Genomic DNA, 12,141 nt, shown 5'->3' with positions numbered 1-12,141 from the left:
GCTGTAGGGCACACCACCTCCTTTCCCATTTAAAATGCCTTTCTATTTTTGAGTTATTTTCAAAGCACAATTGGGAGAAAGTGGAATCAGGTATTTTTCTTATTTCGAAGATAAGTCAAATGATTCGTCTATGGTCCCAGAGCAAGTTAGTGGCATCATCCAGGGTCTTCTAACTCTCTGCCTAGTGTCCTGGCCACAGTGGCTGGTCCAAAAAAGATTCAGGGACTGGACAGGCCAAGCAATAAAACAGCATCATCTGTGCAACAAGGTTTCTTCTGAAAACAAGCCAGAGAGTTGACCATGGAGAGGAAACCAAGGCACAGCTATGAAGAATCTGGTAGAAATGTGTGGAATGGGTCTATAAAGACAATTACTCTCTTCCATTTCTCCAAGGTGAACTTGGCCTTCAGAAAGTAGGGGGAGAATGACAGCATGGAGGCGGTGAGAAAGGAGGTCCAAAGTCTCAAGGGGAGAAATCTCAGGGGCTCTTTCTCTCTGCCCAGAGGGACAGTCATGCTGTGAGACCAGTCCTCTGGGAGAACCCAGGGGAGGATGGGGTGTTGGCTGCACAGAACGCTGTCTGAAGATCCCCAATCCACTTGTCTCTAGGGCTCTAATTCTTTGTATTCCAAAATGTAAATGTCTTTTTTTCCCTTCAGATTTATAAAAGTAATGCTGCTAAAAAGTTCACATGATGGACTACTGTATAGAAGGAAAGATGAAAGAGATCCCACTCTCCAAGGATAACCATTGTTGACAGTTTGATGTTTCTCTCTCTGTCCTGACTTTTTCTATGCATACACCTATCGGATAGCCAGGATCTATTCAGATTAGATATCTATCTGTCATCTCTCTATCTCTATAATCTATTCAATCTACTATCTGTTTATATTGTTTATTCAAATGAATCCTTCTCTCTATAAAACCATTCTATCCTTCCACTGTCCTAGACAACTACACCTTCATTCTCGCTTATAGCCTGCCATATTGCACTGAGAAAACAGTGGCCAACAGAAGATAAATCCTCTACTCTCCCACCCCCACGACAGCCTACTTCCCTGGCCAGGAACCCCTGCTCTTCTTTTCCTCCAATGGTCCACTATGGGAGAGCTGTGTGTGCTCCTAGCCAAGCCAGTCCTTCCTCCTGTATCCTATCACTACCCAGGAGCACAGTGCCTGCAATGCTTCCCTCTCTACCCTATCACCAGAGTTTCCCTCTCTCTGGAATGGGCTACAAAAATACTGTACAGCATCCATTCCCAGTCCTCACTGCTGCTGCCCTATCATGCTGCTGCCCTATCATGCTGCTGCCCTAACAGCAGCATCGACACATTTGCCTCCTCCCCACTCCAGTGTGCCCCCCTGTAGCTCTCTGCTATCCCTCTGCCATCTAGACGGAATGCTCAGGTCTCACTCCCAGTGGCTCTACGTTCAAAATAGATCCTGGTCTGACCCACCGTCTTCTCTCACCTGGATTATTGCTAGGCTCCTAACTGGTCTCTCTGATCTCACCCTTGCCTCTTGAGTCGTCACTAAACACAGCAGTGATGCTTCTCAATGTATGTCCGATCACATGATTCTCTAATGATTTTTCCTGAGGGAAAGCCAGAGTCCTGCTGATGTCCCACAAGGCCCTACACCCCTTTCTGACCCCCATCATTTTATCTCTAGTCTTACTGCCTGATGCCTTCTGCCTGGCTCACTTCACTTCTGAACTCGTCAGGCACAACCTCCCTCAGGGCCTTTGCACTTGGCTGCTGCCTCTGCCTGGAATGGTCTTCTAATCTTCCCATGACTCTCAGCCTCATCTCTTTCTGGAATTTACTTAGCCTTTGTAAGGAGGCCTCCCTAGCTACCCTATTTAAAATTTCCCCTCTCCTCACTTTTATTTATTTATATTAGTCCTCACCAGAGGGTGTTTTTTTTCTTTATTGATTAAGGTATTACATATGTGTCCTTATCCTCCTATGCTACCCCCTCCCTATTCATGCCCTCACCCCTCTGGTGTTGGTGTCCATTGGTTAGGATTGTATACATGCATACAAGTCCTTTGGCTGATCTCTACCCCTTAACCCCCCCCTCCCCTACCTTCCTTCTGAGGTTTGAAGGAGTGATCAATGCTTCTCTGTCTCTGGATCTGTTTTTGTTCATCAGTTTATGTTGTTCATTATATTCCACAAATGAGTGAGATCATGTGATATTTATCTTTCTCTGACTGGCTTATTTTGCTTAGCATAATATTCTCCAGTTCCACCCAGGCTGTTGCAAATGGTAAGAGTTCTTTCTTTTTTTCAGCAGTGTAGTATTCCATTGTAGATGTACCATGGTTTTTTAATCCACTCACCTTCTGATGAGCACTTAGGTTGTTTCCAAATCTTAGTTATTCCTCACTTCTTTTGACCCCCCTTTTTTTCTTGCTTTATTTTCTTTATAGCATTAATCCTGAAACTAACATATAAGGTTGAGCCATATAAAATTGCCTATATTCAGTAACTTTTGATCTCCCCAAAAGGCAATTTCAGATCATCCAAATTAATATATATTTTAATTATTAACCTTTGTTTTCTGCCTGTCCTCATTAAAATGCCAGCTTCTGAGAGAAGATGGTTTTGTCTGCTATATTATCTGCACCCATAGAACTTTACCTGCACATAGCAGGTGCTCAGTAAACATTTGTTGGGTGATTCTTTTTAAATAACCTACTTTCCTCTTTAATGTATCAGAGTTATCTTTCCATCACCATTTGAATTGGTCTCTCTTATCCCTTCTAATTGGTTTCTCTTGTCCCATACCACCTGTTTGTCCTCGGTGGTATGACCTTTAAGTCTCTGAGAGCACCTTTAAATCACCAAATAAACACTCTACCAGCACTCCAAGGTGGCTCTGCAGGTAATGGGTACAGATTTAATGTCAGGCAGCCTAGATTGAAACGACTTGCCAAGTCATTGTGGCCATGCTACTTAACCTCGTTGGTCCTCAGTTTTCCCATGTGTAAGACAGAGAAAATACCCCCGGACTCACACCTGGAGGGTTGGGGAATGGTAAAGTTCCTGGTGTAGTGTGTGCTGAATCAACTGCTCATATTTCTGTTTGTAAAGATTTAGAGCAGCAAACATTTTAAAATTGTATGTACGTTAAAAAAAATTATATGTGTATTTCCAAAAACACTTGCTAGGCTTATCTTCGTGAGTCAGCTTTCTTTTAGAGGTATCCAAGAATAAATCACCCATGCCACCCACAACTGGTCACACAACTGATATCTCTTATTTCGCTTTCTGAGATTGTCATCATTTTGTCCTACCTTCTCCCACCCTGAGTCACACTTTTAAAAAACTACTCTGTTCACAGCTTAGGTTGCGCTGTTCTCCCCACTTGATCCCCCACGACAGTTGCTTGGTTTTCATGTATGAGCCATGGTGATTTATTACCATAATTATTACCATATACAAAAATATCATTATTACCATATACAAAAATATCACTCAGGGTGATTTCTAAAAAGCAAGTAAAGTAGGAGGTTCTCATTATACTCAGGCCTCATGTGGGAATTCTATCAGTTAGCTATAGCTGCATGACCAATGTCTCCCAAAATATAGTATCTTAGAAAAATAAGACTTGTTTATATGAGTCTGTGGGTCAGTTGGGTGGTTTTTCTGGTCTGGGCCAGCTATGCCTGATTTCAGCTGGACTCTTAGATCTGAGATCACCTGATGGGTTCGCTGGTCTAGGAAGGCCTCCTAACATGGATGGAGGTTGGGTGGCTACCGGCCAAGGCAATGGGCACATCTTGGTCATGCGCCTCTCATCTTCCTGGAAGGTAGCCCAGGTTTGCTCACATGGTGGTCAGGAGAGCAAGAGAAGCCTAGGCTCGCAGATGTCACAATGTCACATCTGCCCCAGCTCCCACTGACTGCTGCAGAGTGCTAACCTTCCTCAGGCTGGAGACCCTGCAGTGACTGGCTTCTCAAACGGAGCCAGCTACCAGCTCACACTCAGCTTCTATCTGGGGCAATGGGAGGAGGCTTCTTACTCTACAGACTCCAGCCTACCCCTTACCTGTTCCTTCAGGGTCCCACAACTGGCTCTTTCTGGGCCAATTGCGTTTGTCTTCCCCCTTGAAGCTCCTTCTCTCTCCTCTATCAGCCTTCTTCCCCTCCTACTTCTCCACCCTCTGCTTATTCAACCCTGACCTTCCCCTTTTAACACCAAGCTGAAATATCACCTCTTCCTAAGAGCCTTCCTTGACCACTCTCACCCATAGCCAGCTCTCCTTTATAGACATACCAATACACAATCTGTGCCACACATTTTAATACCTAGGTGTTTAGAGCTACCCTTGTAGGAAGCTCTTAGCAGGTGCCAAGAATTTTAATCTTCCTAATGCTTGAGTAGATACTCTTATCATTATCATTTTACACTTGGGCAGCTGAGCCCACAGGGTGACTTTCGAAAGGTCTTAGATTGGGTGGTAAGGGGTGGATCTGTTTTCTAAGCCAAGCTTGTCCTGCTCCAAAACCCAGTGTGGCAGAAGCTGTGGGCACCCTGCTCGCCATGTGCCCTCACTCTTTCCCCTTCAATGCATGCGGCTGGCCTGGCTTCCAGCTGCCAGTGCCTGATTTCTCTGCCTGACTGCTTTCTCAATGAGTTTCATTTTACCCACGTGGCAGGCTCAAGAGCTGAAGGATTAACTTCCTATAGGAGCAGCGCTCCACAAATGACTGATAAGAGTGGTGTTTAGATACCCCAGGGTGGGGTCACTAAATGCCTGTCTACACTGGCTCCTGGAGTTCCCGGCAACACTGAGGTCCAGTTGCTCACAGTGATAAGAGTAATGGCACACTTTTATCAGCTGTTTTGCCCTCCCAGCCACATTCCTCCCTCCCCTACCAGCATTTCCTGGGAGCACTCCTGAATAAGCTATGACCCCTCAGACCATATCTCAGGGTCTGCTTCAGGGTGGGGGGCTCAAACTAAGATACACCTCCTAACACCTTGGCTTTTTGCCCTCTCTTTTCCAAATCGTCTCTGATTAAGTTCTAAGCTCCTTGAAGCTAGAGGAACTCATACTTCTCTTGCTTTTTTCATAGCCCTCCTCAGAACCTTAGACACCCCATAAATTCAAATCAAAATCACTTATTGATTCATGAATATTTTCAGACTACAGATATTGAGCCAAGAGTCAACATCTGGTCCCCCCTTCCTTGCAGACAGCTCAGCTCCTGTTTATGATGCTGGTCAAATCCGTGACAATTTAAATATTCTCAGGCACCAACTCTTTCCCAAATCATTGAAACAGCTGCCCTGCAGAGTAGAAGATGAGCCTTAGACTGAGTGGAGGGCACAATGCAAGCCCACTCCTCCTGAGTGTCCTTGAAAATGCTTTTGGGGCTCCATGGGCTAATGTGACCCTAACAAGATCCCAATAAAATCTGAAATAATCTGATTTTCATTAATTATCCTTTTCTAATCACCCATTAAGAAGTGTGTCTCTTGTCCTAGCTGATTTGGCTCAGTGGATAGAGCGTCAGCCTGTGGACTGAAGGGTCCCAGGTTCGATTCCAATCAAGGGCATATGCCCAGGTTGTGGGCTGATTTCCAGTAGGAGGCATGCAGGAGGCAGTTGATCAATGATTCTCTCTCATCATTGATGTTTCTATCTCTCTCTGTCCATTCTTCTTTGAAATCAATAAAAAATCTTTTTTTTTTTTTTAAAGAGTGTGTCATACAGTGTTCAGTACTTGCATGTGGGACAGAACTAGATTGGAGAAGCTGATAGCTGGGCTCTCTTCCAACTCGCAGCTGTGAATTCTCTCCTGAGTGCCACATGATGACCAAGCTCTGAGGAGGCTCGGCTCGAGGAGATTTGAAGAACAGGGACAGTGTTCCTGCTATGCATCATGGTCCTATTAGTACCTAAACAGGTACTATTTCAGTTCATTCGCCTTGCAAGGCAGAGTAATTGCCTTATTGCCCCTCCCCCTTTACAGGTGAGGAAACTGAGGCTTAGCAGCATTGAGTCAACTCATCCAGGATAATGAGGCACTGGCTGTAGCTCTTTTCTTGGTGTTAACAGAGACAGGGTAGAGCAAGGGGAAATGTGCCTCAGAACTGGCACACTGTCATTTCAGGCTTGTGACACTGGCCAAGTCTACATTTGGGAGTTTCTCTGCCTCTAGTGGAACTGCAAAATCTTACCACAAAGGTGGGGCATACAGGGAGAATTGAAGAATTGAAGCAATAACTTTATCTACGAAGACAAAAATTGACACAAGGGAGTGAATAGCTGATGGGAAACATTACCAGTGTCTTTGAGGGAGATTCTGGGGAATCAGGTATGTGAAAATAGAGTGAGGGACAAAGTTATTTCCCTCTCTTCTTTCCCTACAGCCAACCAGTTTATCTTAGAAATGGAGTGACTTCCAGTCCCATGGCGATTTTAGTGGAGAATTGCTTTGTGCAGGAGGGAGCAGGGCAAGATTCTGGATGGTCAGAACCTGAGCTCTCAGTAGACAGAGCTATTCAAATCTTTGGGCCAACCAATTGTCTCACCTGGAATCCTTCTCATTGGACTCTTTTTTGGGAAGAGCTAAAGAAGCAAAGCTGGCGAGTTAAAAAGACCGTAATAGAATCATCCCAGTCATATTATAAATTTAGGAAATATAACAGCCATGAAGCATTCTGGGAAAAAATAATGACCTTAATTGAGTATTGGTGTCCTGATATATTTCCACTTTTTATGAGTTCAGAAGATTCCTTTCCCCTTTGGAGTTAGGTATGACCATGTGACTTGATCAATGAAATAAAAACATAAGTGGAGGGATCATTTTGGGCAGAGGCTTTGAAAGACAGTATGTAATCCACCATGGCTCCCTCCCACAGAATGGTACTCATACAAACACACACTGAGAAAGAATCTCCATCAACTTAAGTCTCAGAGTTACTACAACAGACAGCGCTCACATGATAGTATCTGAACATGAAGCTGAGACAGAAATCAACTTGTTGGCTAATTCTTGACCCTCAGGAGCTACGTGAGATAAACTTATTATTTCAGCTACTGTGCTTAGGGTTTATTTGTTATGCAGCAATAGATAACTAATACACTGACAAAATGTAATTCTCATTTTTAAGCAAGATCGTCATCCTTTTATACAAAATATATGCTGAGATGTTTGTCAGGATGTAAGGGGAATAATGGTCACTTCTAGGTTGTGGTCTTTGGGTCATTTTCTTGTGTTTATCCTTTTTATATATTCATGAATCAATTTTTTTGTAACAAGCATGTATCATTAAAGTTAAAAGCAAAAATAATGACTCTGAGCCTGGGCCTAGGTACAGAACGTGTCATTACACAGGCGGCTGAGCAAGGGGGTGTATTCATAGGAAGCAGGAGCACCACTCCTTCAGGCAGTTAGTGCTCTCCTGTGCCTCACACTCCGTGGCACCACAGCAACAAATGAGCCACCTCTGAAACTCCATTTCGTTCTTGTGCATCAGAAGAAACTGTCCCAGGAGGGTGTAGGCCTGTGGAGAGGGGATGGGGCCAGGAGAAAAATGGGAAAGGTTTAATAAACTTGATCAGATGTGCTCTTCCTCCTCCAGCATGAGGAGGGAAGGGCAGGTCACATTTGAGGGAGACTGGTGGTTCCCGAAATCCCGAGTGGGCGATGGGGATTTGGGGACAGGCCCTTGGTGAGAGGTAAGGCCAAGGTAAATGTCCATCCCTCAGGGCAGGGTTGGAGGCTGTCTGGTCTGGGATGAACCAGAGCCTGTCCTTCTCAGCTTCATGAATCATGAGCACATGAATCACATGGACTCTTGTTAAAAGGCAGGTGCTGTCTTAGTAAGTCTGGGGTTGGGACCTGAGAGCCTGCATTTCTAACACTCCTGGCTGATGGTTGTCCAAGGACAACATTTTGAGTAGCAAGAGCCTAGCATTCCTCTTACGCTCCCTTTTGGTCTCTGAGCTCATATTTCTCTCCTACACACACACACACACACACACACACACACACACACGCGTGCGCGCGGTGTTAGAGATGCTCTTTACTCTGCTACTTTCTCAATTATTCTAGCAAAGGGTTTCTAGCCATTGGAACTGTTGATATACTGTATAAGTGTCTGTTGGAAGGGTGTCCTGTGCAGTGTCCCTGGCCTCCACCAACTAGACGCCAGGAGCACACACCCATTCCCCTGAATTGTGACACTCACAACCATCTCTAGACATTACCAAGTGTACCTTTGGGGGAAAATATCTCCCTAGATTTAAAGCCACTACACATGGGACTAGCAGCTGAAGGGCATCTTAGCATCAATTTGCTTCTGCGTGAGAACCCACGGAACCTGGGCCTCAATTTCTGCATCTTTGAAGGCACGTAGTAGACCCTGCCCCATCCTACAAATGGAATTGAGTGAGTTCAATGTGAGAGCATTTGAATAGCATAAATTCCTTTTTCCTGCTGGAGGCACAGCCCTGGGGGTGGAGCAGAAAGCACAAAACACACCCATCTTTCCTTTCTGAAGAGTCTCTGAGGATGAAAAACACATGTAAAATAAAGATTCCAGGATTCCTAGTCTATGCCATTCCTAGTTTTCTAACTACTTCCCCCCACAATGTTTCATTTATTTATTTTTCCCACTTTAATCACACTCTGACTGATGAGGAGCAAGGAGCACGTGGAGAGAGGGGCTTCCAAGACCATATAACCACTCTGGCCAATTTTGCTCAGTGGTTAGAACATCAACCTGCAGGCCGAAGGGTCACTTCTCTCTCTTGTTCTCTCCCTGCCCCCTCCTATCTCCTTTCACTCTGTCAGAAAATCAATAGGAAAAATATCCTTGGGTGAGGGTAAAAAAAGAAAAAGAAAGGCCATATGGCCACAGGTTGGCCCAGCCCCCAAACAATGAAGCCTGTTAAGTGCCCACCTCTGGGAGTGGCTTTGAGGCTCTCCAGCCTGGAATGGAGGAGAACCAGTGTCCACCCCTTGAGTCCTGGGACCTCTCCAGGAAAACCCCTGGCCTCTGTTTACAGTTCCGTAAAACAAAGTCAACTTCATCTTGACAAAAAGGAATGTATTTTTCAAAAAGAAATGAAATAAAAGCTGAATCCCAGTCGTAAAACATGCCCAAGCATCAGAGTTTGGGCTTTTTACTTTGAGTCATAGTCCAGTTGTTGAAAAGAGAAAAGGCCAGGATTTTATGGACATTTAAAACTGCTATTTGATATCATCCTAAAAAGCAGTTATAGTTGCTTAGAATGATATCATTTTACTTTATAAGGATTCTTGAATGTTCAGTGGAGGATTTTACTGAATTTGTTTGTTTGTTTGTTTGAAATATATTTTTATTGATTTTTTACAGAGAGGGATAGAGAGCTAGAAACATCGATGAGAGAGAATCATTGATCAGCTGCCTCTTGCACACCCCCTACTGGGGATGTGCCCACAACCAAGGTACATGCCCTTGACCGGAATCGAACCCTGGACCTTTCAGTCCGCAGGCCAATGCTCTATCCACTGAGTCAAACCGGTTTCAGCACTGAGATGTTTTTTAATTGAACATTTTTTTTAAAAATTAAAATTTATTGAATTTAGTTAGTTGAGCCAATTGCTGTAGTGGGTGTAGGAGGTACAGATGTGAATATAATAGGATCAAGAAACAGAGTTTTGTCCAAGGAGAGGGAACCTTGATGATGATGATGATGATAGTAAGTGGCACTTCTGAGTACCTTTGGTTGAGCTCCAGGCCTCAGGCACACATTAATTCCTCTGATTTCCCCATGTGGCCCTTCCCATTCTCCAGATAGAATCACTGAGAATCAAAATGTTACGACTCCTGTTTTCCTCAGTCCCATATTTGCACACCCCAACTGTCCACAGTCTGGCCTGGCATCTATGGAGTCCTCTGCCATTTTGAAAGCTGCGCTGCGAGCATTCACCAGGGAGGTAATCGGAGCCGCCATGTCCCCAGCAGGTTCAGCAGCCAGAAAGCCAGGGAATGCATGGTACGCAAGGCCAGAGGCAAACTTTCCAGGAATGCTGCAGGAAGAAGGGCCTCGTCTTGCAGCCTCCAGAGCCAAGTTGCAACCTGACGCTCCCTTCTCCATTTTCTCTCTCGTTCCACCCTGCTACCTTCCATCACTGGGGAGGGAGAGTTAGCTTACTCCACCCTGCTCCCAAGGGAAGCCAGAGTTGTGTACTCCTATCATGGCTCTGCCAGAAGCCTGCTCAGCCCCTCTCCTGGCTCCAGCAACTCAGCCCCTAACCCTGGAGAAGAGAAACTGCCCTACTCCCTCCTTGGGCCAAAGTTCAGGAAAATCTAGCTGAAGGAATGATGACGTAGAGACAGAAATCCTGAGCAGACAGCCCCACACTCCTACGACCTGGACAGTGGCCACCTTGAAGCCAAGGATGTTCATTCTTTCCTGTGACAGCCATGACCATGTGGCAGGATGGTGGCCCACGGGCACACTTTCCCTCAACTCCAAGTCCGAACAGTGAGCAGGTCTGGACCTCCCCCTCCGGTTTGCCAATTGATTGCTAAACAGAAGTGATATTTGTGTCTGCAATGGGGTTGGGTTCCCTTGTGTGTGATCCAGGCATTCACATGAGGCCCTGGGTTTCAGGGCTTTGGTGTCTTGGGAGAGTGCGCATGGCTCAGGGCTCAGGGCTCAGGGCAGCCTCGTGGTCTGCATCCCAGCAGGCCCTCAGGGAGGGTGCAGAAAGAACCAGCACCCACGAAACAAGGGCAAGAGAGCTGTTACCACTGCAGCCCGACTCTGAGTAGCAAGTTCTTGGATGCCTGAGAATTTCTCAGTCACCCTTTTCCTTGTCTTAAACGTCCCTGTCACCCACCTGCAATTCTCATTAAAAACACAGTGAAGCTGGAAAAGGCAAAACTACGGGGATAGAAAACAAACAAGTCAGTGGTGGCCAGGGCCTGAAGGTGGGGACTATGAAGACCATGGGGCACATTTCTGAGTGACAGAATTGTTTTATGTCTTGACTGTGATAGTAGCTACATGAGTGCATGCACCTGTCAAAACTTGCAGAACTGAGTACTAAAAAGGTGACATTTACTATATGTAAATAAAATTATTTTTTAAACTGGTGACTATGGCTGACCAACAACAAAACCTCACCATTATGGAAACATTACATCAATGGTGGTAGTAGCCAGAATACTGGTTATGTCTTTATGGGAGGGAGGGATGGCATTGATCTGGAAGAGGCACAAGAGAACCATCTGTAATTCTGAAAGCATCTAACCATTGGGTCCAGGCAATGGGTCCATGGATGTATAAATATCTGTCAAAAATTCATTGAGCTGAACTCTGCATATCAATGGAAGTATGCTACACCACAATAGAAGAGTAAGAGGGACAATCATTTCTTTCTTAAAAGAATGTTTAATTTAACATGTCTCTCCTAGTCAGACTTGCCTACTCTATTACATGCTGGGGAGTGGTGTTATCTCCTTTATCTGAGAGGAAAGAGTCAAATGTACCTCAGTGGTGAAGCTTCAACTTCCTAACTATACCACCTATTGGATACTAAATTGGCTGCTAGCTTGGGGTGTTAAGAGTATTTAACATCTGGTGCAAAGCAGCGTGCCCATCAGAAAACCACAGGCCCAGTAGCTCAGACAACCTCCTGGAAACAGCTGCACACAGTACGTGTGCGAACCAAACTGCTTGTCAGCTGTGCACGCAGCAGTTCCCAGCCTCCATGGGTGTCTCTGCCCTACCCTGCCTGGTGGTGGAGACTGATGTTGAAAACTGAAGGGAGTAAGCGGCACTTCAGTTTGTCGGTGGTGCCTTGCGCGACAAAGCGTGCAAGGCTCTGTGTGAATTCCTGCCCACCTCTGTGTGTGCTCACTTTCTTTCCTGTCCTAAAGTTCCATGCAGCCTTATAATAGCACCATAGAAACAATTACTAGTATACAGACAAGAATGTTCAGATTCCATCAGCTATCCCTAAGCCCATTCTTGGGTTGTGAGTGACATCTTTGAACAACTCACGTCCTCTTACTCTGGTGTTGACCCTCGGCTGCTGTTATTCCGCCTGCCATCCCCAGGCTGGTGCCCTGATGGAGCCAGGGAGACTCTGCAGGTCTCTTCAGGGATGTGGGGAGTGCATCCAA

The 12,141-nt window shown here is 45.4% G+C and overlaps 1 protein-coding gene across 1 annotated transcript in view; it reads right to left on the bottom strand.

The window, feature by feature from the left end:
• Positions 1-7,013: 7,013 nt before the first annotated feature.
• Positions 7,014-12,141, bottom strand: part of BANF2 (BANF family member 2) — a 38,395-nt gene continuing 33,267 nt past the window's right edge. The window contains exon 3 of the mRNA XM_045574401.1: positions 7,014-7,524. Coding sequence (XP_045430357.1) covers positions 7,378-7,524 — 147 coding nt within the window. The 3' untranslated portion in view covers positions 7,014-7,377. The remainder of the gene's footprint in view (positions 7,525-12,141) is intronic.

Source organism: Pipistrellus kuhlii, unplaced genomic scaffold (genome assembly GCF_014108245.1).
Source record: "Pipistrellus kuhlii isolate mPipKuh1 unplaced genomic scaffold, mPipKuh1.p scaffold_m20_p_6, whole genome shotgun sequence".
In the NCBI taxonomy this organism is placed as follows: Eukaryota; Metazoa; Chordata; class Mammalia; order Chiroptera; family Vespertilionidae; genus Pipistrellus; species Pipistrellus kuhlii.
This window is presented reverse-complemented; position numbering and strand designations above follow the sequence as displayed.